Source organism: Salvelinus alpinus, chromosome 26, assembly GCF_045679555.1.
Source record: "Salvelinus alpinus chromosome 26, SLU_Salpinus.1, whole genome shotgun sequence".
In the NCBI taxonomy this organism is placed as follows: domain Eukaryota; kingdom Metazoa; phylum Chordata; class Actinopteri; order Salmoniformes; family Salmonidae; genus Salvelinus; species Salvelinus alpinus.
Window position 1 is genome coordinate 3,100,797 of NC_092111.1, and position 24,061 is coordinate 3,124,857.

A 24,061-nucleotide genomic window follows, 5' to 3' on the forward strand; every position below is an offset into this window, starting at 1 on the left:
TTATCTAAGATCTTTGACCATATCCATGGCCACCGGATTGGCAATATGTAACAGCACTGCTTCTCGCGGATCAAATCAGATCTGTGTCAATAGAAGTCCTTGCAGAGGAATACACTTGTCTGTGTGCACATCAGTTACTGACACACTACACCGACGCACGCTGAGACTCGGGTAAGCTTTCCACCAGCGCTGTTTCTGCCAAGACACCACATGCCTACCACCCCAGAGCACTGATGGCACTTCAAATCCTGCCTCCCCATGAATTTGGGCACAACCCTCCTCCTCCACCACCACCACCACCAAACAGTCTGTCTCTCTGTATGAGGAAACAGCTTGAGATTCCCATGAAGTTGGGCAAAAAAGAACCATCTTCCACCAATCTGTCCCTATATGCCCTCCTTCAAACAGCACACACACACACATCTTTCTCTCTTTGTCCCCCTCCTCTCCGTTAATGAGTCCCTAGTGGGTTCTATGCTAAAAAGCCGTCTTCAGACGCCATTACAGCCAGGATGGCTTCAAAGAGCCTCAACGTTACATTAGCATGACAGGGGCTACCTGCAGTGATAGCATGAGACATTAGCCTACTGTGCTATTACTAATGGGATGTGTTTGAATTTCTACATAGCCGTGGGTGACTGATTCTGTCTGGACACAGTCTAGATTCAGTTCATATGCAAGATATGAAATAGTGAGTTTATGTGAGGTAGGACCCTCCTGTAGTGTACTTTCTCTCAAAAATGCACATGTGGTTGACTCTGCAGTATACGGATCACGTGTTGGCTTGTGCAGGTCACAGATGGGGATCGAGATTACTGGACTGCTCATTTGCTTGAAGTATACATGGCTATAAACGTGCTTCTGCATTGCTTGCTGTTTGAGATATCAGCGGATGTACGAAGGGCTATATAAATACATTTGATTTGATTTGAAATGCTAACAGGGAATGTATCATTAATCTATTCACGAATAAGTTCACATCACTTTTTAAAATGCACATTTAGATGACTGTAAGTTGCCCTGGATGAGTGCTAAGTGACTAAAATATGGATGTGAAATGTATTTACAGTAAGTGCTTCGCCAGTTAGTGGTTAGTTAGTCAAATCATATGCTGTATTCAAGGGCCACTCGGTGGTAGCTGCCGCTCAGGTCTCTGTCAGGCCCCGATGAGGCTGTGTGGAACGGGTAGGGATGGGGCAGGAGGGACATACGTCCTGGGGACCCTGGCAGCTGTCTGACCCACGAGGGCACTGACCACCCCAGCCTGGCACAGGAACCTAGCAGGACTCGTCAGTCACAGGACCACAGAGTCCCACACCACCCAGGACATCACCACCAGATTCTTTCTCATATCAGGAAAACAGAGATGCCAATCTTCATTTGATTACCTTGTCTTCAACTTACTTTTTTTGTAGAATAGAGAGAGCACAAAAAAGGAAACAAGTTTAAAGTGTTTATGCTCACGTGCACAAGTACGGTGAAATGCCTTTTTGTCTTGTTCTTTCCCAACAATTCAGTAATCAATACCAGTTAATATCAGACTCCCACACTACTGGTCAAAAATAAAAGCTTTTTGCAAGGACATCATCATGTCAGCTATCTCCAACCAAATGATACAGATGTAGGATCCTAATTTGAGCCAGTTTGCTACAGCAGGAAAATAATCCTGCAGCAACAGAACATGTGGATTATAATTAATGGACATTCTTGTAGGGGTTGATGCATTTTTCGTAAGGGAACATTTCTAATTGGAAATCACAAACTTCAGAAGCCTGTTTAAACCTCATATACAAATGTTTTACATTCCATGCATTGCAGGAAAATTCTGCTGGAACAGGGTGATCAAATTAAGATCCTACATTTGTACAACAGCCAATTACCTTGTTTGTGTGGCCTACTGGTGAGAGGAGAGCAGGAGGAGATGCTGTATGACTGTCATTGACTGGAGGCCCAGGGAGCGCGCCGGGTCTCGTCTTTGACCTGCTACGCTCATCACGAAAACAAGTCAACGCCTCGCATCTAATTAGCTAGCTCCTCGTAAAGGCTCGACCTTGAATCCACACTGCACACTAAAATATCTCTTAAAGTGCACACACACACACACACACACACGCCATTATTACATGAGAGGACGGAAGCTTTTCCCCCCCCCTTTTTTTTAAATAAACATTTATCAAAGAAGTAAAGTTTGGGGAGAGAGAGATTACTATGGGGCAAAAGCAAGCCAGCAAAAAAACGATGCTAGTTAATGAGTTTTGCGGCATCCGGTGAGTCCGCGGCTCACACCGGCTTGCTAATTACGCTCGGCAGACGAACAGAGAGCGAGGGAGAGTCCGTGGAAGACAAAGGCGATGAGCAGTCGTCCACCAAGCAAGAGGAAACAAAAGAGCTGCATGGACAAACAACACATTCTAATCCACATGGAGACACCCGGGGAGGAGGTGGACTACTCAGTGTTCACTTCCTGGGTTGTGTGTTCTCTTTCACACCCCCACGCTAATATATCAGCCATATGAGATGTACACACAGGAAGGATGAGATGTACGTGCAGTTTGAATGAGACGTACACCCAGAGCCGATGAGACGTACAGTGTGATAGGGAGTGAACCTGACAAAGAGCTCTCTATTAGCCTTGGAACATGTGATATAAACAAGTACCAGGAAATGTTGTTTTGTAAGAGGGTCGGTGAGTGGGAGTCAGGAGATAATTTAATCAAACTTTTCTTGACTTCACGTTGTTAAAGCTCTTTAGCTGGGTAAACAAACACGCTGACTGACACGTAAACATCCCACCTCCCAGTGAGCTCAACACTGCTACACTGCCCCCTGCTGGTGAGGAGGACAGCTGTGGAAATGCACCCTGTTGTTCAGTGGAACTGACAAAGGCCCTGTTTGTCTCTCCTTCTTTAAGTCCCCATCGCCTGCAGAGAATCCACACGCTGCGTCCCACGCCTCAGTGGCCACACAACAGCACATAAACAGAAGACAATCAGGCCGACTTTCAAGTGTGACTTTCAACAGAATGAATCCTGCCTGCGTTGTTGCCCTCCCTCGCCAATTTGGGAGGAAATATGCTTTCGGCAGGGTTTAAATGAAACTTGCCCTCGTACGGAGATATTCCGGCCTTGTGTCGGCAAGTGTGTATATCCAGTTTTCATCATGCAAGGTACAGATATCAATCACCTAGTCCCTCTAGTTTGCTGCCTGGAATCTGCATGCATACAGTGCTTTCATGTCAAATGAGCGGATTTAATCTCCACGAATTAGATAAATTAAGTCAATTGAGCTCATGTATTTTGTATTGTGTGTTTAGGTAATTGAAATCATGCTCCCTGAACATATTGCCGACGTATGACAACACACAAACCTTTTGTTTGTGTGTGTGTGTGTGTCTGTCTCTGTGTTTAAAGGAATCCTGGCTATTTTATTAATGCCAGGACAACAGAATGTGTGACTGCATGACTACACCGACCCTCCTCTCCTCTCCCGCTCTGTCTCGTGTTCTCCTCTTCCAGCTGATTTTCCATGCGGAAAAGTCCCGTAGCCCCGTCTGCATTCCATTCCAACTAAGCCAGCATCATCTGATTCCAATTAGTGTAATTATAGCAACGGGGGATGTGGGGGCGTTACGCTGCCTGCACACTGTAGGCAGACAGCAGGAGCATAGCAGCTAGCATACAGCAGTCACACAAGGCCACACCACTGGCAACAACAACGACGGCGGCAACACAACAACTGCATGAAATGCCACAGCAACAACTGCAAGTTCTGCGACGTCCGTGGGCCATAGCAGGATTGGTGCAGGGACAACAGGAAAGGCACATGACAGGGTGTGGTGAAAAAGTAGGCTATGGGCGTTGATCCTTTATCCCTTTTATCGTTGTGTTGGATCTTGTAAATGAGCAAAGCCTCGTCTGATGTCATAACACTGTGACACAATCCCTCTTGCCTTCTGCCAGTTGAAATGCTAAACGGTTAAGGTACTGTATAAGGGTTAAGGTTAGGTAAGGGTTATGGTTATGCTTAAGGTAAGGGTAATTTGCTAGCAACGCCATCGCCCGACCAGTTATCAAAACAACTCTTCCTCTGTATAAGAGAACAGAGTTGAGCGTTCCTCAGCTAGGGTAGGGTTTAAGGTAGAGATGTCCCAAGGATCCTCAAAAGCACTAACCCTGCTGCCCTGGTGCGAGTCACGGTGCTGTCCCAGCCCAGTGCCCACGAAGAGATGCTGGGGACCAGGATGCCAACCTTTACTGTACTACCGGGTAAAGCATGTTGATGTTTTTTAGAATGAATCATGTTCTGGAGGCAGCCTCCCAGGTCCTAAACACTGCTGGGTTTAATTTACCCCATTCTAACTCTCATTATCCCAGTCAAGAGATGTATACTGTCTCTCTTCCAGGCAAATCAAAGAAGAATATTCTAGAAGTGTTTTACAAGTCTTCACGGGGGGCTGAAACATTACAAATCCCCATTTGCTGTGTTTTTGCGCAGCAGCATAATAGGACTGGTTTTCTCCACACGTCGTGGAGATGAAAGGCTCATTCAAGTGCTTACTTCAAACAGCAGGCCTTGTTAATAATGCACACACACTTGAATTAAAACCTCATTAGATGATGCCATGATAAAGGATGGATGAGTTCCCATTTTCTAACAAATGCTTATTTACTAAAGAATTTATAGACTGTATGTGTGGAGTAAGTGAAAGTATTATATGATATGTAAACAGTGGTATGTCAAATCACATTTAATTTGTCACATGCGCCAAATACAACAGCTGTGTCACGGGTGTGATGTGGGGTGGGCATTCTATGTTTTGTATTTCTTTGTGTTTGGCCGAGTGTGGTTCCCAATCAGAGGCAGCTGTCTATCGTTGTCTCTGATTGGGAATCATACTTAGGTAGCCTTTTTTCCCACCTATGTCGTGGGATCTTGTTTTTGTACAGCTCTTGTAGCCTACGGAACGGTATGTTCGTTTTGGTTTCACTTTGTTATTTTGTTGCTGGTTCTCATTTAAATAAATATGATGACCACAAATTACGCTGCGCCTTGGTCTCCTTCAAACAACGCACGTTACAAGGCGTAGACCTTACAGTGAAATGCTTACTTACAAGCCCTTAACCAACAATGCAGTTAAATAAAAAATACCAATTTATTTTTTATTTTTTAAATAACAAATAATTAAAGAGCAGTAGTAAAATAATAATTGGTACAGGGGTACCGGTACAGAGTCAATGTGCGGGGGCACCGGTTAGTCGAGGTGAGGTAATATATACATGTATCTAGAGTTATTCATGCAAATAGTCTGGGTAGCCATTTGATTAGCTGTTCAGGAGTCTTATGGCTTGGGAGTCGAAGCTGTTTAGAAGCCTCTTGGACCTAGACTTGGCGCTCTGGAACCGCTTGCCGTGCGGTAGCAGAGAGAATAGTCTATGACTAGGGTGGCAGTAGTCTTTGACAAAGTTTAGGGCCTTCCTCTGACACACTTCCCTGGATGGCAGGAAGCTTGGCCCCAGTGATGTACTGGGCCGTACGCACTACCCTCTGGTGTGTCTTGCGGTCGGAGGCCGAGCAGTTGCCATACCAGGCAGTGATGCAACCAGTCAGGATGCTCTCGATAGTGCAGCTGTAGAACCTTTTGAGGATCTGAGGACCTATGCCAAATCTTTTCAGTCTCCTGGGGGGGGGGGAATAGGTTTTGTTGTGCCCTCTTCACGACTGTCTTGGTGTGCTTGGGCCATCATGTGCATCAACAAAGTTATGTGGAGGCTTGAGATTACATTTTCAGTGTAGTCGGTTCAATTTTGTGTCTGGTGGATCGATTAGAACCTTAGATGAAACCGTAGGTAACTCATAACTCATTCAATGCCAATACTGATTGGTGTCATTGCCCTATGTAGGGTGCTGTCTTTCGGATGGGACATTAAACGGGTGTCCTGACTGTCTGTGTTCACTAAAGATCCTATAGCAATTATTGTAAAAGTAGTGGTGTTAACCCCAGTGTCCTTCATACCTTCATGGCCACCTAATCATCACCAGCTTCCAATTGGCTCATTTGTCCCCCCTCCTTTCCCTTGTAACTATTCCCCAAGTCGTTGCTGTAAATGAGAACGTCCTTTCAGTCAACTTACCTGGTAAAATAAATAAGAAATAAAACACTCAAATTTGTGGAGTGTATGTGCAATTCAAAATATGAGTCATTCACTCTTCAAGACAATTGTAAAGTGTTGCTAAAGTGCGTATCATCACAATGAAATGGGCACATGATAGGTGCAATCTTACACTTGAGTCGCTCCACTCTCCTCCTTGATCCGTGACCTCAGTTCAAGTTGACCTCACTTAGAGGGTGTCCCTCCCATCCCTCCATGCATCCCCCACTGAGGACCAGAGGTCCCTAACTCTTGTCTTTTACACACACTGTGATCTGGACGTTCACCACAGGAGGTTGGTGGCCCCTTAATTGGGGAGGACGGGCTCGTGGTAATGGCTGGAGGGGAATGAGTGGAATGGTATCAAACACATCAAACCCGTGGTTTCCACGTGTTTGACGCCATTCCATTTGTTCCGTTCCAGCCACTGTTTTCCTCCCCTCACTATTATCCTCCTGTCTTGTCTCCCATCTCCGTCATGACTGATAACGTTTGTCTAGACGCTTTATTGTTGCAATGTTGCAGGGCCGCTTAACGAGAGCCGTTCTTTCATGCACGTGTCTCCCTCCCGCTCTCTCGCACACACACACACACACACACACACACACACACACACACACACACACACACACACAATTGCAGCAAGCTGTTGTTGAGACATGGGGAGACACAAGGGCAGGTTGTTAGTCTCTTCGTCGACTCAGTGTATCATCAGCGTCCGCGACAAAACACATTATCTACCTCCTCCAGCCTCGAAACAGGACCTCTCCCCTCACAGGCCATTTAGATGCTAATTAGACTGTTACAAGCAGCCGTCCGGCCCCTCAACACAGGTCATCTGGTGCTAATGAGCCAATGAGACACTACAGTCATACAGCAACAATGATATCCTGTCGGTCTGGCTCTGTCTGAAGGTAAGTGGCGCTTTGAGGTTGACACAGGGAAATTGCAAATACGTGTTAGTTTTGTCTATTCGGTATGTTGTTATCACAATTTGTACAGATATGATTGACTCTTATTCCGTCATCGGTCTTGGGTCTGTGTTGACGGTTACGACCATCCACTTTGGAACAAGCGTTTTAATTAATACTTTTAAGTGCTATCCTCTGGGTCCACATTGTACATTTTGTTGTAGGACTTTTACCCAAATACATTCGATTCCAAATATTATTATAACTATAAAAAAAGAAAAACAAATAGTTTTGTAAATGTCATAGTTTCTACATACATTACTTTTGACAATCAACCTGCCATATGTCAAATGATATTGTGATGCATTCTGACCTGTCAGTGTGCATCCCCAAGACTTCTGTATTGCTTTTGTTTGTGTTTGTGCCGCAAAAATAAATACATTTTCAATATGTAGTTCAATATCTCAGGGCCTCGGTCACGCCTCATTCTCCTGTGCTCTTGTGTCATCGCTGGATATTGATGTGGCGGCGTGAAGTGTGCTATTTCAGTTCTGTTCCATTAGATGTATGATGTTTGTGTCGCGGTAAAGGCTTTATGTGCCAATCTCGGTGTTGCCTGTGAGTGTCGACACATTAGGGGGAAAACAAATGAAGCTTTAACTTGGCTTAGTTATTCTACGTGTGTTTGTGAAACGGGCATACGGCGGATGTTATTAGCTTGGCGGTGTAGAATTCTAAAGCGAGGATTGCGTTTCACCTTCATTTGGAGAGCAGGTGATGGAACGAAAGAGAGAGAACGTTTGTGATTGACGATGGTGTGGCGTCCAAAATTGCTCATTGTTGATTTCATGTTGTATAACTAATAGTAGGGGGCCCAACAGTGAGTACGGCCCAGTACATCACTGTGGCCAAGCTTCCTGCCATCCTTGACCTAGATACTAGGCGGTGTCAGAGGAAAGCCCCAAAAATTGTCAGAGACTCCAGTCACCCAAGTCGTAGACTGTTTAACTCAGCTACCGCACTGCAAGCGGGATCGGAGTGCCAAGTCTAGGACCAAAAAGCCCCTTAGGAGCTTGTACCCCCAAGCCATAAGATGGCTGAACATTTCATCAAATGGCCACCGGACTATTTACATTGACACCCCCACCCCCTCCATTTGTTTTGTACACTGCTGCTACTCGCTGTTTATTATCTATGCATAGTCACTTCACCTCTACCTACATGTACAAATTACCTCGACCAACCGGTACACCTGCACACTGACTCGGTACCGGTACCCCCTGTATATAGCCTCGTTATTGCTTTTTTATTATGGTACTTTATATTATTTTTTAACTTTTGTTTATTTGTTAAATATTTTCTTAACTTTTTCTTGAACTGCATTGTTGGTTAAGGGCTTGTTAGTAAACATTTCTACACTTGTTGTATTCGGCACATGTGACAAAATAAAGTTTGATTTGATTTAATATGTCAGCTCAGGTGATGCAAGTACAATGGTTAAACGTCACCTTTTTTTTCTTTCTTTTTTTTTCTAATGAGACCATGTTGCAGAATAACCTCTTTCTGTGTGTCCTTTATTAAAAAATACATATTGGTAGCAGAAGTACCCCTTGTGTGTATGTTTGAGTGTCCATGCATGTGTGTGTGTGTATGCGTTATCGAATAAGTTTTCCTTTCAGTAAACAGTGAAGATCCCTGACCCAGAGAGTCTTGGGGTCCACATTCTTAACATAGCCATGTGCTGGCAGACCGGCCAGCAGAGGGGTCTTACAGACAAACGCTTTGAAGTCACTAATGTCCGTGGCTCATTTGACTTATCCACAGTGGAGACAGCACACATGGGGACTTTAAGAGCCTCGGACCCCATCCGGCGCTGCTCCACGGGTCATGTGCAGTAAAGCGCTGGAAGCGCCATAAAAACACATACCCAGAACACTAAAGGGGCCAACGAAGCTGGACACACATCCCTTTGGGGGTTTGTCAGGACAGGGTCACCCCGTTTGTAGTTCATGGGGTCCTTGTGACCCTGAGAACCACCTCGTTGGAAAACTTCAGACGCTGGAATACATTTGAGTCATTTAGTAGACACGCTTATACAGAGCGACTTACGTAATTAGGGTTAAGTGCCTTGCTCAATGGCACATCGGCAGATTTTTCACCTAGTCGGCTCAGGGATTTGAACCAGCGACATTTGGGTTACTGGCCCAACGCTCTTAACCGCTAGGCTGCCTGCGGTGTTTTCTACCAAGTCCAGAGGCTAAACTAACAAGGCTCACTGTGAGGAGTCATTCATTATGCTACCTCAGCAAGAACTACTGCCTTTTTTAATACAATTCCATAGAAAATAACTTCAGGCCTGTAGTCTATTGAGGCCACAGTGGGCCTTGCCACGGTTGTTTCATAAGTGGTATTTTTTTTATTTGACCAAAGGTAATTTCAATAGCATCAAATATCGAATGTGGTGTCTTGAAAACAGGAAAGATTTTGTAGTCGTTTGATACTCAAGGAAACAGAGCATCTCAATCTTCCCTGATCTATGAGATTAAATAGTTATTTATGTGCTTAAATATGAAATAGGACAGAGAAGTGTAGAGCGTGAGATGTGACTTAAATTTTGCAGGTGGGAAGAGAGGGGGAGGTTTGACGTCTTAGTGCTATGATATGCATGTCTTAATGAGGCCCACAGAATTATACCTACGGAGGAGGAGCAGATTCTATGAAGAAACTTTGAATGTCAGAGTTGGCTTAACGTTGGACCAGCTAGCTAGCTAACAAGCTTGTGTGTGCAGAGCGGCACCAGAAGTAAAATAAAATAAAATAAAAAGTCTTACCAATGTGAAACGTGATAACTATATTATCCTTAATTAGCATTGAAAAGGTTAATCCGTTCTGTAATAAAAAAAAATCTGAATCATGCTTGTAAATGGCAGGTTGCCTATACACGCACACACACTGGCAAAGATTTTCAGCTGGCAGGCAGACACTGGAATGATTTTCTGAGTGACATAGTGAGGGCTTAGCATTGGCACTTTAGCGTTTTTCTGTGGGACTGGGGGAAAAAAACAGTACCACTTGCTGTGTGGAAGCAGAGAGAAGAGTCTATGGCTCGGGTGGTTGGAGTCTTTAACGATTTTTCCAGGCCTTCCTTTCTGATATAGAGGGCCTGGATCGCAGGGAGCTCGGTCCCAGACCCCACCCTCTGTAGGGTCACTTTACTTCGCGGTTCTGAGTCTGTTCCTCGAAAATGTCATTATTTTCCGGGTTTTCGGTTCTGTTCCCTGAGACGGTTCAAACCCTTGCCGAGAACTGGAATGCATGGATCATATAGTCAACATAGGAAAAGACACACCACCCCAATCTCTACGACTTTGTTGAAGATGAGGCTTTCTGAGCTGGATAAAAGGGATGGTGAGATGGAGGCGGAAAGTGAGAAGTACAATTTGAGCTGGCCAGGTTATCTAGGCCGAGACAGGTCCCCCTCTCTTGAGTGAATCATCTATAATTTACAGCCGTGTCTCCTGACGGCGCGATGCAGGGGAGAGGTGCCCTCCTGGTCAACACAGGAATCAAACACCAAGTAGCAACACGCCCTAAACGAATCTAAATGAATGACCACCCACCAAATGATGTCAACAAACAGGAATTCAATCTCCCAAAAAATGATATCATGAATGATGCATTAGGGCTGAGAATGAGAAAATGCATTTACCATGAACACAATGAGCTGTTGTAGCAACGCCTTCACGGGGGAAAATACTGTAAACGCATTATGACAATGGGCGAGAGATTAGCGATGTTATTTCATCTTGGGAGATGAGGAAGCATCATGATTATAGACATAATAGTACTTAATGATACCGACCTGGGATTTGATCAAATAAAAACCTATTTTGTCTGCCTGTTTAAGTCCTTGCTGTGTGTCTGTGCTTAAGGAAGAGGGGCGAGGCCATCCAGCACCCGGCGCCCATCTTCTTCCATGTTAATAATGCATTTTTGATATGAGCTCCACATGAAATTTTAATCTCTGGAATATTAGCTCACCGAGGGAGATACAAAATCTAATCAGTGGCCGTGATTAAGCGCGGGTGAAGCACATATTGACCCATTTAAATTCACATTAACCCGTCGTCAAAATGTTTGAGGCGTGGTACTGATGGCTGCTGGGATTGAGAGGTGTTATGTCTGTTTTGCTGGGATAAGGTCTGATCTTCTCCCACGTTACATGTCTGTGTAAAGGAGACAAGGAGAGCGGGAGGAGGGAGAGAGAGGTAGCAAGTCTTTATAGGTTCGCTTCATCTGGTGAATAGTTGTCATGCTGCTAATGTAACGGTTCATGTATAGATCGAGATGTGTTTAAATGTATCTTCAATGTTCACATTAAACAAGATTGCAAACGATATGGGATTTCTTGTTAGCCATTCCATTTTTCCCCCAGATATTGCTAGCCGTTATTGAGACACGTTGCAGGCCCTCGGTGTTTGTACGTGTGGGTGTGTACGTTTGCTTTTCGTCACTTACATTCAGCACAACCGCATGGCACGCCGTGGCACATTCCAACACCCTATTTGCCATCCAAACTCTCTCTGCCCAATAAATATTTCACCTCCTCAACCCAGGATGGTAACCCAGCCCAGCCCACCTCCCGCCTGGATGATGCCTCTTAGCCTAAAACAACCCTTGCTGCCTGGCTGGCGGGCTGACGGCGTGTGGAAACCCTTAATAATGCATCACCACCTCTTGTTCCCTTGCATGGCATCTAACATCTTCGGCAGATTAGGATTAAGCAATAAGGCCCGGGGGGGTTTATAATATAGATAGTAGTACCAGCTACCTATTTTCCACTAAGTGGCAGTAAACCATATCCAAATGCATTTGGAGGAGGACGGTGCTGTGGTGGGCTAAACTCAACTGAGCACCTAGGTGCCTCAGAGGGGGTGGTCGGACACCCTCAGCTGTCACTGACATAGATTGTTGCGCTCACAGGAAGGGAAAGAGCACTAGGTCGGAATGAATCAGATGTATTAGACTACACTCCGTAGCAACGCCTGCTCATTTTAGGATAGGGCTGTTTTGTGGCAGAGTGGAGTCGTGGATTTGTCCTGGCTGGCTGTGGCTAAATGAAAATGAACTGTCATTGTGGTGAACGAAAAGGTGCAGCTTTTTACTCTGGTAAATGGTCAGTTGCAGACTGCGTCCGGATGTGATTACATGACATTACATTGACATACTGGCACGAGCAGTTGAATGGATCGATTGTGTTGTGTGTCAGATAGGCGGAAAGGAAAGAAAGAAAGAAGGGGTGAAAAGGAAGGAAAGAATACTTTTGTGTACTGCCTCGTTATTAGTGTGTTATAGTCTTACAGTTATGGCTTAATATCAGGCAGGCAGTTTAGGTGCTGTTTGTTTGTAATGTGCAGTAATTCAAAAGGAAATGGCCGCCTTGGGGACAGCACAAATGTTCTGCCTCTCATCTCTTTGTTTCTAATAGAAAGCATGAATTTAGAATGTGGATTTTGTCAGCCCCCTAGTGTGGAGCATAAGGACCTCACACATTGCTCTCTCTCTCTCGCTCTCTCTCTCTCTCTCTCTCTCGCTCTCTCTCGCTCTCTTTCGCTCTCGCTCTCTCTTTCTCTCGTGCTGTACTCAGGGACTATGTGAGAGAGAGTGTATGTGTGAGCTATATTTATGCAACTGTCTGTGTACATTATGCATGTGCGTGCATGCCTGAGTGTGTGTGTGTGTGTGTGTGTGTGTGTGTGTGTGTGTGTGTGTGTGTGTGTGTGTGTGTGTGTGTGTGTGTGTGTGTGTGTGTGTGTGTGTGTGTGTGTGTGTGTGTGTGTGTGTGTGTTTGAGGGGTGAATCTGTACTCTCCCATAATTCTACAGCACCTTTTTAAGACCTAAATCTCCTCACATACACTTGTCTATGTGGCTGTCGAGAGAGGGGACGGTGCAGCGGACAGACAGAGGGAAGAGTGGCGGCTGGGACGTGTTTGACAACAAACCCTTCAAAGGCGGGTGGCTTGATCCCAACGTTTGGGGGTCTGGGATGGGGCTGGGAGGGGGTTTGGGGGGAGGCCTGTCGCTGGGAGCAGAAGGGGGCTCATGAAAGAGTCTGTCTGACTGACAGCTCTTTGTTCCGCCGCCTTTTTGTCTCCGGCTCCTTCTGACTCCTGACAAATTTAACCCGGGGCTGCTTTTGATCTGAGGGGATGTATTCGTTCACTTTCTCCAGTCTCCCCATTTGCTTCTCTCTTTCTCCCCTGTCTCCCTCTCTATGTCATTTCCCACCTGGTTGGTGGAGCTTTTAAACAGGCACCACAGACCTGGGGTTCCACAATACGCACTTAGAACTAGAGGTCGACCGATTATGATTTTTCAATGCCGATACCGATTATTGGAGGACCAACAAAAGCCGATAAAAAAATAAAAATAAATACTGAATGAACACTTTTATTTTAACCTAATATAATACATCAATCAAGTCAATTTAGCTTCAAATAAATAATGAAACATGTTCAATTTGGTTTAAATAATGCAAAAACAAAGTGTTGGAGAAGAAAGTGCCAGCAATATGTGCCATGTAAAAAAGCTAACGTGAAAATATGAAAGCTGGTGGTTCCTTTTAACATGAGTCTTCAATATTCCCAGGTAAGAAGTTTTAGGTTGAGGTTATTATAGGAATTATAGGATTATTTCTCTCTATACCATTTGTATTTCATATACCTTTGACTATTGGATGTTCTTATAGGCACTTTAGTATTGCCAGTGTAACAGTATAGCTTCCGTCCCTTTCCTCGCCCCTACCTGGGCTCGAACCAGGAACACATCGACAACAGCCACCCTCGAAGCAGCGTTACCCATGCAGAGCAAGGGGAACAACTACTCCAAGTCTCAGAGCGAGTGACGTTTGAAACGCTATTAGCACGCACCCCGCTAACTAGCTAGCCTTTTCACATCGGTTACACCAGCCTAATCTCGGGAGTTGATAGACTTGAAGTCATAAACAGCGCAATGCTTGAAGCATTGCGAAGAGCTGCTGGCAAACGCACGAAAGTGCTGTTTGAATGAATGCTTACGAACCTGCTGCTCCCTACCACCGCTCAGTCAGACTGCTCTATCAAATCATAGACTTAATTATAACATAATAACACACAGAAATACGAGCCTTAGGTCATTAATATGGTCAAATCCGGAAACTATCATTAAGAAAATAAAACGTTTATTCTTTCAGTGAAATACGGAACCGTTCCGTATTTTATCTAACAGGTGGCATCCAAAAGTCTAAATATTCCTGTTACGTAAAATTCTGGCAAATTAGTTCGCAACGAGCCAGGCAGCCCAACTGTTGCATATACCCTGACTCTGCGTGCCATGAACGCAAGAGAAGTGACACAATTTCCCTAGTTTAATATTGCCTGCTAACATGAATTTCTTTTAACTAAATATGCAGGTTTAAAAATATATACTTCTGTGTATTGATTTTAAGAAAGGCATTGATGTTTATAGTTAGGTACATTCGTGCAACGATTATGCTTTTTTCGCAAATGCGCTTTTGTTAAATCATCCCCCGTTTGGCGAAGTTGGCTGTCTTTGTTAGGAAGAAATAGTCTTCACAGTTTGCAACGAGCCAGGCGGCCCAAACTGCTGCATATACCCTGACTCTGTTGCACAGAACGCAAGAGAAGTGACACAATTTCCCTAGTTAAAATAAATTAATGTTAGCAGGCAATATTAACTAAATATGCAGGTTTAAAAATATATACTTGTGTATTATTATTATGATGATTATGATTTTAAGAAAGGCGTTGATGTTTATGGTTAGGTACACATTGGTGCAACGACAGTGCTTTTTTCGCGAATGCGCTTGTTAAATAACCGTTTGGCGAAGTAGGCTATGATTCAATGATAAATTAACAGGCACGGCATCGATTATATGCAACGCAGGACAAGCTAGATAAACTAGTAATATCATCAACCATGTGTAGTTAACTAGTGATTATGTTAAGATTGATTTGTTTTTTTATAAGATACCTTTAATGCTAGCTAGCACCTTACCGTGGCTCCTTGCTGCACTCGCATAACAGGTAGTCAGCCTGCCACGCAGTCTCCTCGTGGAGTACAATGTAATTGGCCATGATCGGTGTCCAAAAATGCCGATTACCGATTGTTATGAAAACTTGAAATCGGCCCTAATTAATTGGCCATTCCGATTAATCGGTCGACCTCTACTTGAACCCATTCTACTCTAGCTTTCCAGCTTTCTCTCTGGCGACACATGTGAGAAAACATAAAACATGTACACACAAACACAACTGTTTTGTGCCTAATAGCCTTCCCCAGACCATAAAAACTGAAACAACCCTCCTCCAGCCACCAGCCATCGTTTTGGCCCCCTCCTGTGGCTCGGGGGGGGGGGGGATCATCCAATCTCCTTGTCTCCCTACCTGGGGAACCGTGAGCTCTCTTACCACCCTGAAGAGAAGAAACAGCCACCGCACTGAGGACGAATCAGAGAGCCTGTAGAGCCAATTACCCAGCATGCTCTAATCCTCTCTCTCTGAACAAGAGGGGGAGGGGTGGAGAGGTAGGGCAGTCAGAGCACCGGTGTAGTGTCAAATACACTGCCCCCAGTCAAGACGCACGTCTGTCTGTCTCTTCTCACTTTTATCATTTCAATGAATACAACCTGGATGGCCTGGAGGCAGATCGTGAGCGCTGTTAATGGCTTTATCCTTAAGGACTCCGCAAAGGCAACAAGGGCTTTCTTTTATGTCATGTCAGAGCTCATCCTCTCTCTCTCTCTCTCTCTCTCTCTCTCTCTCTCTCTCTCTCTCTCTCTCTCTCTCTCTCTCTCTCTCTCTCTCTCTCTCTCTCTCTCTCTCTTTCTCTCAACCCCCTTCCCTCTTTTCCTTCCCTCTCTCTCGTTCTCTCATTCTCTCCCCCCTGTCTCTCGTTCTCTCTCCCTCCCCTACAACGAGGTAATATTCATTGAAATTATACTGAGGTAAACAGAGCAGCCCGTTAATATGACAGAGACTGTCGGTTCGGGCGCTGCGTGCCATCCGCCAGGGGAAGTGATACGGGGCACCGTCATCCTCCTGGTGGCAAGGTGGAGGAATTATCCCCATCAAAGAGCCCCTACAGCCTGCAGGCGTCCCATTAACCTTCCACAGCACAGCTCAATGGCAAGGAGACACTTTGCCAAGGCCCCTGCAAGCAACGACACACACACACACACACACCTAGACATGCAAGCACACACCCACTCACACTCATCCCGTTGTACATGCAGACATTTGCTGATACATAGACGGAAACACACTTAGACAAACATACACACACACACACACACATTCACCTCAATTACTCTTTCATTTATGGCGCGACAGCTGAGCATATGCAAAATTAAATCTCCTGGCGGAATGGGGCCGGCCCATCTCACCTTGCGTCAAAACGCACTCATTTCCAATCCTCCCTCCAACCTTTTCATCTGGAAGGAAAGGCAACAGCGGGGTATTAATGGGTGTGTGAGGCGGAATGCCATCAAAGCGGAAATTTAGTGAGACGTCCGAGTGTAAAAGAGCTCCACATGTTAATCCCTCCGCAAACGCTAGGCCGCCCGTCAACACACACACACACACACACACACACACACAAACACACACACACACACACACACACACACACACACACACAGTCCTTCGCGCCCTACTCATTGGCTGAACCATTTTGATATGAGCCAATGCATGTCTAACTATGTGAACCAGTTTCTGCCTTAATATTGAATTTAGAATTTATCTGACATAGTTCTGAATACTGGCCCTCTGGAAATCAATGGGCTGTAATGGAATACAATTGTATATAAGTAAGTTTTAATTAAGAGTTGTAGCCCTTTCTGCACTACCTCATGCTACCTACATTAAGCTGTACCCCCCCAGTAACTCATGAATACACTGGAAATAATGTAAAACATACTTTAGCATGGACCCCTTACAAAAAAAGATTGCCGTTTTGAATCTGCAGTAAGCGTGCAGTAACTGCAGTTGACCTGTGGTATTTTGGATGAACTAATTGCAGAATAACTGCAGTGTACTGCAGTTGAACTGCAGTTACACTGCAAAATTACTGAAAAAAAAAGAAAACGGTATTATTTTGGATGCAGTATTTGCAGCATACTGCAGTTGTAATGCACTCTGACTGCAATCTATTTTTGTACGGGACAGAATGGTGTTAAACCACCAAAACAACAAGGTCTTGTTATTTTCCCTGAAATCTGCTAATTGAGTTCCTGGTTAGAAGAAGACCAATGTTTTCCTGTTTTTTCAGCATGGGTTTTAATCAGATCCTCCATGTCCTGTTCGATAAGACACTTAATTAATCAGAGAAAGGACCGACAGTCGGACGGAAACAGGACGGCCGAGATACTTCCCCTGCTCTCTATCGATAACGAAAAAAGCGGGAGGAAGCAAATAGAGAGAGAACAAAGCAAAAAGAGCAGGGGGGAAGACAAACGAGAGAGGGAAGAAGCAAAAAGAGAGAGGGAAGAAGCACTGAGTAGAAAATAAGAAGTGCCCAAGGCTTAGTCACAGTTTGTTCCCTCTACCTCTGAAAGAGGCCATTTTAAAGGGGTCATGTCTGTTGATGTCTAGGTCGGGTTTTGTCATTCCTCTCTGTGGCTAAAGTGAAGTACCATGTTTAGGTGTTAGCCCCCTCAGGGTTGTTAGCCTCCTAGCCTGCTAGCAGCACAGCACTGCTTGCTCTCATTAAGGGAATGGGAAGAGGCTGCTGGTGAAGTGGATTCCTTGGCTGGTCATTCTTCTCTGTGGCTAAAGTGAAGTATCATGTCTAGGTGTTAGCCCTCAGGGCTGCTAGCTAACCTGCTAGCTATACCACAGCACAGCTTGCTCCCATTCAGGAGAAGAGAAGACGCTACTGTTAAAAAATGTATGCCTTGCCGTGGCTGCTTGTACTCCAGTGTGGCCCTGGGTTCGGCGGGCTAAAAGGTGTGATGAGATGTGATAGATGAGTGCTGGTGGGTGTCCAGACTGGCCGTATTGGAGAGACGCAGCTGGCCCGCTGCCACCCTCCCTGGCTCTGCCCCCTCCAGGTGTGCCCCCACTAGCTAGCTAGAACCCCCGGGCGCTACAGACCCACATTAGTGTACACTTACACACTCACTGGTGTACAAATACACACATTGGTATCCAGAAACACACAGACAAACAGACAATAAAAGGCCACTAAAATGTGAAGTTTTGTCACACAACACAATGCCACAGATGTCTCAAGTTTTGAGGGGGCGTGCAATTGGCATGTTGACTGCATGAATGTCCACCAGAGCGGTAGCCAGAGAATTGAATGTTCATTTCTCTACGATAAGCCACCTCCAACGTTGTTTTAGAGAATTTGGCAGTACGTCCAACCGGCCTCAACCGCAGACCACATGTATGGCGTTGTATTGGGCGAGCGGTTTGCTGATGTCAACATTGTGAACAGTGTGCCTCGTGATGGCGGTGGGGTTATGGTATGGGCAGACATAAGCTACGGACGATGAACACAATTGTATTTTATCGATGGCGATTTCAATTTCAATGCACAAAGACACCTTGATTAGATCCTGAGGCCCATTGTCGTGCCATTCATCCGCCGCCATCACCTCATGTTTCAGCATGATAATGCACAGCCCCGTGTTACAAGGATCTGTACACAATTCCTGGAAGCTGAAAATGTTCAGTTTTCAGTTCTTCCACGGCCTGCATACTCACCAGACATGTCACCCATTGAGCATGTCTGGGATGCTCTGGATGGACGTGCACGACAGCATGTTCCAGTTCCCGACAATATCCAGCGACCACACACAGCCATTGAAGAGTGAGACAACATTCCACAATCAACAGCCTGATCAACTCGATGCGAAGGAGATGTGTCATGCTGCATGAGGCAAACGGTGGTCACACCAGATATGGACTGGTTTTCTGATCCACACCCCTACCTTTTTTTTTAAAGGTATCTGTGACTAACAGATGCATATCTGTATTCCCAGTCATGTGAAATCCGTAGACTATTTAAAGCATAACTGATACATCATTTCTAACACACGTTCTCTCTGTTTACTGTGCATCTGTCTTTGTGTATCGTTCTGAAACCAAATTGCCCAATGTTGGGACAGTAAAGCTCTCTGAATCTAAATCTGAATCTCTCTCCCGCTCCACAGCAACAGGAGCAGGACCCCACCAACCTGTACATCTCCAACCTGCCGGTGTCCATGGATGAGCAGGAGCTGGAGAACATGCTGAAGCCTTTCGGTCACGTCATCTCCACGCGCATCCTGAGGGACGCCAACGGGGTCAGCAGAGGGGTCGGCTTTGCCAGGTATGCTTGCTGGCACTGGTGTAAAGTACTTAAGTAAAAAATACTTTCAAGTACTAGTTAAGTCGTATTTTTGGGGGTATCTGTACTTTATTTTTTATATTTTTTTGACTACTTTTACTTCACTACATTCCTTAAGAAAATATTGTACTTTTTACTCCATACATTTTCCTTGACACCCAAAAGTACTCGTTACATTTTGAATGCTTAGCAGGACAGGAAAATTGTCAAATTCACGCACATCAACAGAACATCCCTACAGCCTCTGATCTGGCGGACTCACTAAACACAAATGCTTTGTTTGTAAAGGATGTCTGAGTGTTGGAGTGTTGGAGTGTTGGAGTGTTGGAGTGTGCTGTGTGTGTGTGTGTGTGTGTGTGTGTGTGTGTGTGTGTGTGTGTGTGTGTGTGTGTGTGTCCGTGGCTATCCGTTAATAAATTAAAAAACAAGGAAATGGTGCCATCTGGTTTGCTTAACATAAGGAATTTGAAATGATTTTTACTTTTACTTTTGATACTAAAGTATATTTTAAACGAAATACTTTTACACTTTTACTCAAGTAGAATTTTACTGGGTGACTTTTACTTTTTTCTTGAGTCGTTTTTCTATTAAGGTGTCTTTACTTTTACTCAAGTATGATAATTGGGTACTTTTTCCCACCACTGCTTGCTGGAACACACACACTACAGATTCTGTAGTGCCTGAAGAGTGTGTGTGTGTGTTTGGGGTGGGGGGTGCATATGTGTGGAGGAGAAGTGCGTGTATGTGTGCGTGTGTGTGTGGGGCGGGGGGAGTGTGTGTTTGGGGGGGGGGGGGGTTCCGTGAGATGTTGACACTTGTGTCTGCATAGCATTATGCTATTTGTTTAGGCTCTATTTTCCTCCTGTAAAATGAGACTTTACCCTCCTACCCCTTCAAAGTCATGCACGTCCTCCTCATCCTCCACACTGCTCTCATTTCTCTCCCCACAACACAACACTCCCGGCTTGTTTACCCAGAGGAAGGTGTTCATGAGAACAACAACACCATCTTGCAGAGATTTCTCTTAATCAGCCCGTGCTGCAGTCCCCTCCGATTCCCCACTCTATTACAGTGGGTTACAGAAGGATTGACAGGCAGACTCCTGCAGATCAATACACACACACACACACACACACCAACACAACAGCTCGGCACAGGCTAACACACTCCACCTGTTCAAGTAGGGCTGAGTGGGGAAGTAATATGATGGGGAAGGAGAGAGAGGAGAAGGGGAAGAGGTGAAGGGAAGAGAGGCGTGGAAGGGAGAGGCAAAAATAGAGAGATGCTTAGGGATACTGTTGAGGAAAAAAAGAACAGAGGGATGGGCGGAGAAAGTCCATAGAGCGGGAGAGAAGAACGAGGGAGTGAGCAAGAGAGCATGAAAGAGAGATGGAAAGGCAGAAGGAGAGAGCGAGAGAGACAAGGGTGCATCCAAAATGGCACCCTATGCCCTATATAGTGCATCAATTCCCTGGGCTCTGCTCAAAAGCAATTCACTACACCTGCATTGCTTGCTGTTTGGGGTTTTAGGCTGGGTTTCTGTACAGCACTTTGAGATATCAGCTGATGTATGAAGGGCTATATAAATACATTTGATTTGATTTGACTACATAGGGAATAGGGTACCGTCCATTTGAGCTTGAAACAATCAGATGTTGAAACAGAGGGCCCCAGCCTCTAGTCCACAGATGTTGAGGGACAGAGGGGCATTAGAGAGAGTAAACCTTGCTAAGTGTTTCTGCACTCCTCCATTACACTGTTATCAGAGCCCATTACTGGGGGCCTCACAGCTAATCACTGTGGACATGATCACCTGATGTCATTAACCATCGGGCCTCCCTGCCTCACAGAGAGCAGAGAAGAGAGGATGGGTGGCTGCCAGGGGTTCGTCAGACCTGAGAGAGCAGGAGGGAGGGATGAGGGAGATGGAAGGGTAGAACAGAAGGAGAGAGCGAGAGAGAGAGAGAGGGAGAACAGGTTGTAACAGAGGGAGGAGATGTGTATAGTGAGAGAGCACGAGAGTGAGTCTGTATATAGACATAATAATACATTTGAAATGTCTTTATTATTTTGGAAATGTTGTGAGTGTAATGTTCACTGTTCATTTTTTAAATAGTTTTTTACACTTTTGTTTATGATCTATTTCACATACTTTGGCAATGTAAACATGTGTTTCCCCTGCCATTAAAGCCCCTTGAATTGATTTGAAATTGAATTGAGAGAGAAAGAGAGAGAGAATTGAAATTTAATTGAGAGAGAGGTAAAGACTAGTTGTCATCCTGAATGGGTCTGATCCAACTGCTCACAAGGAGAGATACATTTGACCAGTTACAAATCAACCCCTAGTTCCACACGTGACAGAAGTGAATTATTCTGCCCTATGCAGACGCTCTCCTCTGGGACCCCTCTACCGTTGGGAATAGCAGGAGGGAAGGAGGGAGGGTCTGAACTGAGAGTGTGTGTAATTGTGTGTGTGTGTGTGTGTCTGGGGCGCGTGCGCCCCATTAGATCACTGGCAGCAGCGGTGGGTGAATGTGTGCAGGGTAGGCCATTCAAGGCCACTCACTGTGAAAAGGGCTCCGTTGACTCACCCTGCCACAATGAGACACAGGGACCTGACCCACTTACACCACAGGTCCCACTGCCAGAAAGCAAAACGGGGAGGGAGGGATGAAGGGAGAGGGAGAGGGAGGGCAACAGGGATGACAACAGATGAGACAGAAAGACCGGGTGAGAAATATTGGGTCGAAAATAGGCAAGGGGAGGAAAAGGGAGGAAATGGATAGATGAGAGAAAGAGATGGATGAGTCATGAGGGAAAAGATAGAGGGTCAAGAAGAGCGGTATGGGGGGGGGGGGGAGGGAAAGAAAAGGAAAGAGAAGGATGAAACAGAAGAAGAGATGTGCGAGGGAGTAAAACAGAAAGTAAAGAAGGCAGGATGATAGATAGAGGGGATGGATAATCTAGTAAGTGATACAGAGTGAAAGAGAGAGACATCACAGACCCCTTGCTGGTACGTACGTATTTAGTTGATCAGTGGTCTGCGTTGGGAGGGAGGGAGGGAGGCGAGGGAGGGAGGGAGGCGAGGGTTTAATATGATACTACTCTGTTCTCTGTAAATGAGATGAGTCACAGTCACACTGTGTGACTCCACTCCCTTAGTAACTCCACCGCACTCGCTCTTCCTGTTCCATGACACACAGACAGTCAACACTCTCTCCAGTCTCTCATATCCTATTAGTGCTCACTCCACTCTCTTCCTCATTTAGCCCAGGAGAATTTGGATATCACTGTGACTCAAGGGTGTACATCCTCAATTTGCCGCCTCGTAAAATGACTCAGCCACAATACCGTAGGCACTCGGCCAAGGGGAACAATAGGTGTTGTCATAGGGCCTCGATATCTACAATTGGATCAACAGAGAAAATGTCCCATGCATACTCAAAGGTACTGCATGTATGGAAATGTCATGCTTTCGGTATTCATCGTGTGTAAAGAGTCGTATTCTGCCGAGGCACTTCAGTAGATATGAAAGGACCGTTGGAGGTTTTACATGGCACGTTTTAAGTATTCGTTCATGTGGTAATGTAATATTCCCACTTGTATTCATCCTTTTGTCGCAGGATGGAGTCGACGGAGAAATGTGACGTGGTGATACAGTATTTCAACGGGAAATACCTGAAAACCCCGCCAGGCATTCCAGGTAAGAAGACTTCCCTCTCTGCTTAAACATTCCCCCCCCCCCCCCCCCCCACCTCCGAAACCCTCCGCCCGTCCTGATTCAATTATGTAAATTGCACCGTCCCAACTTCCCCCTCCTTGGGAGATTGTCGCCTATCGCATTTGTGACACGGTGACGTGAGCGTTCGTCGCTAGCTCTCGCCTCCCGTTCAAAAAGGGCCTCCCCCGGCTGTCCGCCGACTGTTCAACTCAGGAGCTTCGAGGGCAGCCAAAGCGCTCTTAATGTTCACATTGCGGGCTTCTCTGCTGCTCGGAAATCGACTTAAGAGCTGCCTTCCCTGCAGCCAAACTTCCAAGAGAGAGAGAGAGAGAGGGGGAGTTGGAGAGGCAGAGGGAATAGGAGAACGGGCTGCCTCAGCAGTTTTTTAGGCCAGGTGGAGTGTTGCACTAAGACCCCTGTTCATTTCAATAGGGACCAGAGGGCAGAAGAGTTTCTGCGGAGGCCTCACCGGGCCCGCTGATGGTTTTACTGGGATCCACAGGGACAGAGCACGGACTGCCCTTAGAATATAGTCCCTTACAGTATAGTCACCATAGAGACATGTTTGAAATTGCCCATACAATCACTCAGCCCACTGCATAGGCTATCCCACTTGCCATTAAAGGCAGGGGCGTAGATGAGGCTGGGATGTAATGGGAAACCTTTAAAGTGTTAATATCACACTGACCTTCCCCTTTAAATGTCCCTTCCCAGGTGCTTGGGACTATTATGGTTTATAGATTCTAAGGAAAGGTGCCAACGGACAAGATTTTTCAGCGATCAGCTAGAAATGAGTCTTTCTATAGTGCCTTCAGAAAGTATTCATACCCTTTTACTTATTCCACATTTTGTTGTGTTACAGCCTGAATTCAAAATTGATTGAATATA

General features: G+C 45.5%; 1 protein-coding gene across 2 annotated transcripts in view; it reads left to right on the forward strand.

The window, feature by feature from the left end:
- LOC139554450 (RNA-binding motif, single-stranded-interacting protein 3-like) overlaps nt 1–24,061 on the forward strand; it is a 243,065-nt gene that overhangs the window by 138,715 nt on the left and 80,289 nt on the right. For both annotated transcript variants that reach the window (XM_071367259.1, XM_071367260.1), the window contains 2 exons: nt 19,277–19,434; nt 23,076–23,155. In XM_071367259.1, the coding sequence (XP_071223360.1) occupies nt 19,277–19,434; nt 23,076–23,155 (238 nt within the window). The remainder of the gene's footprint in view (nt 1–19,276; nt 19,435–23,075; nt 23,156–24,061) is intronic.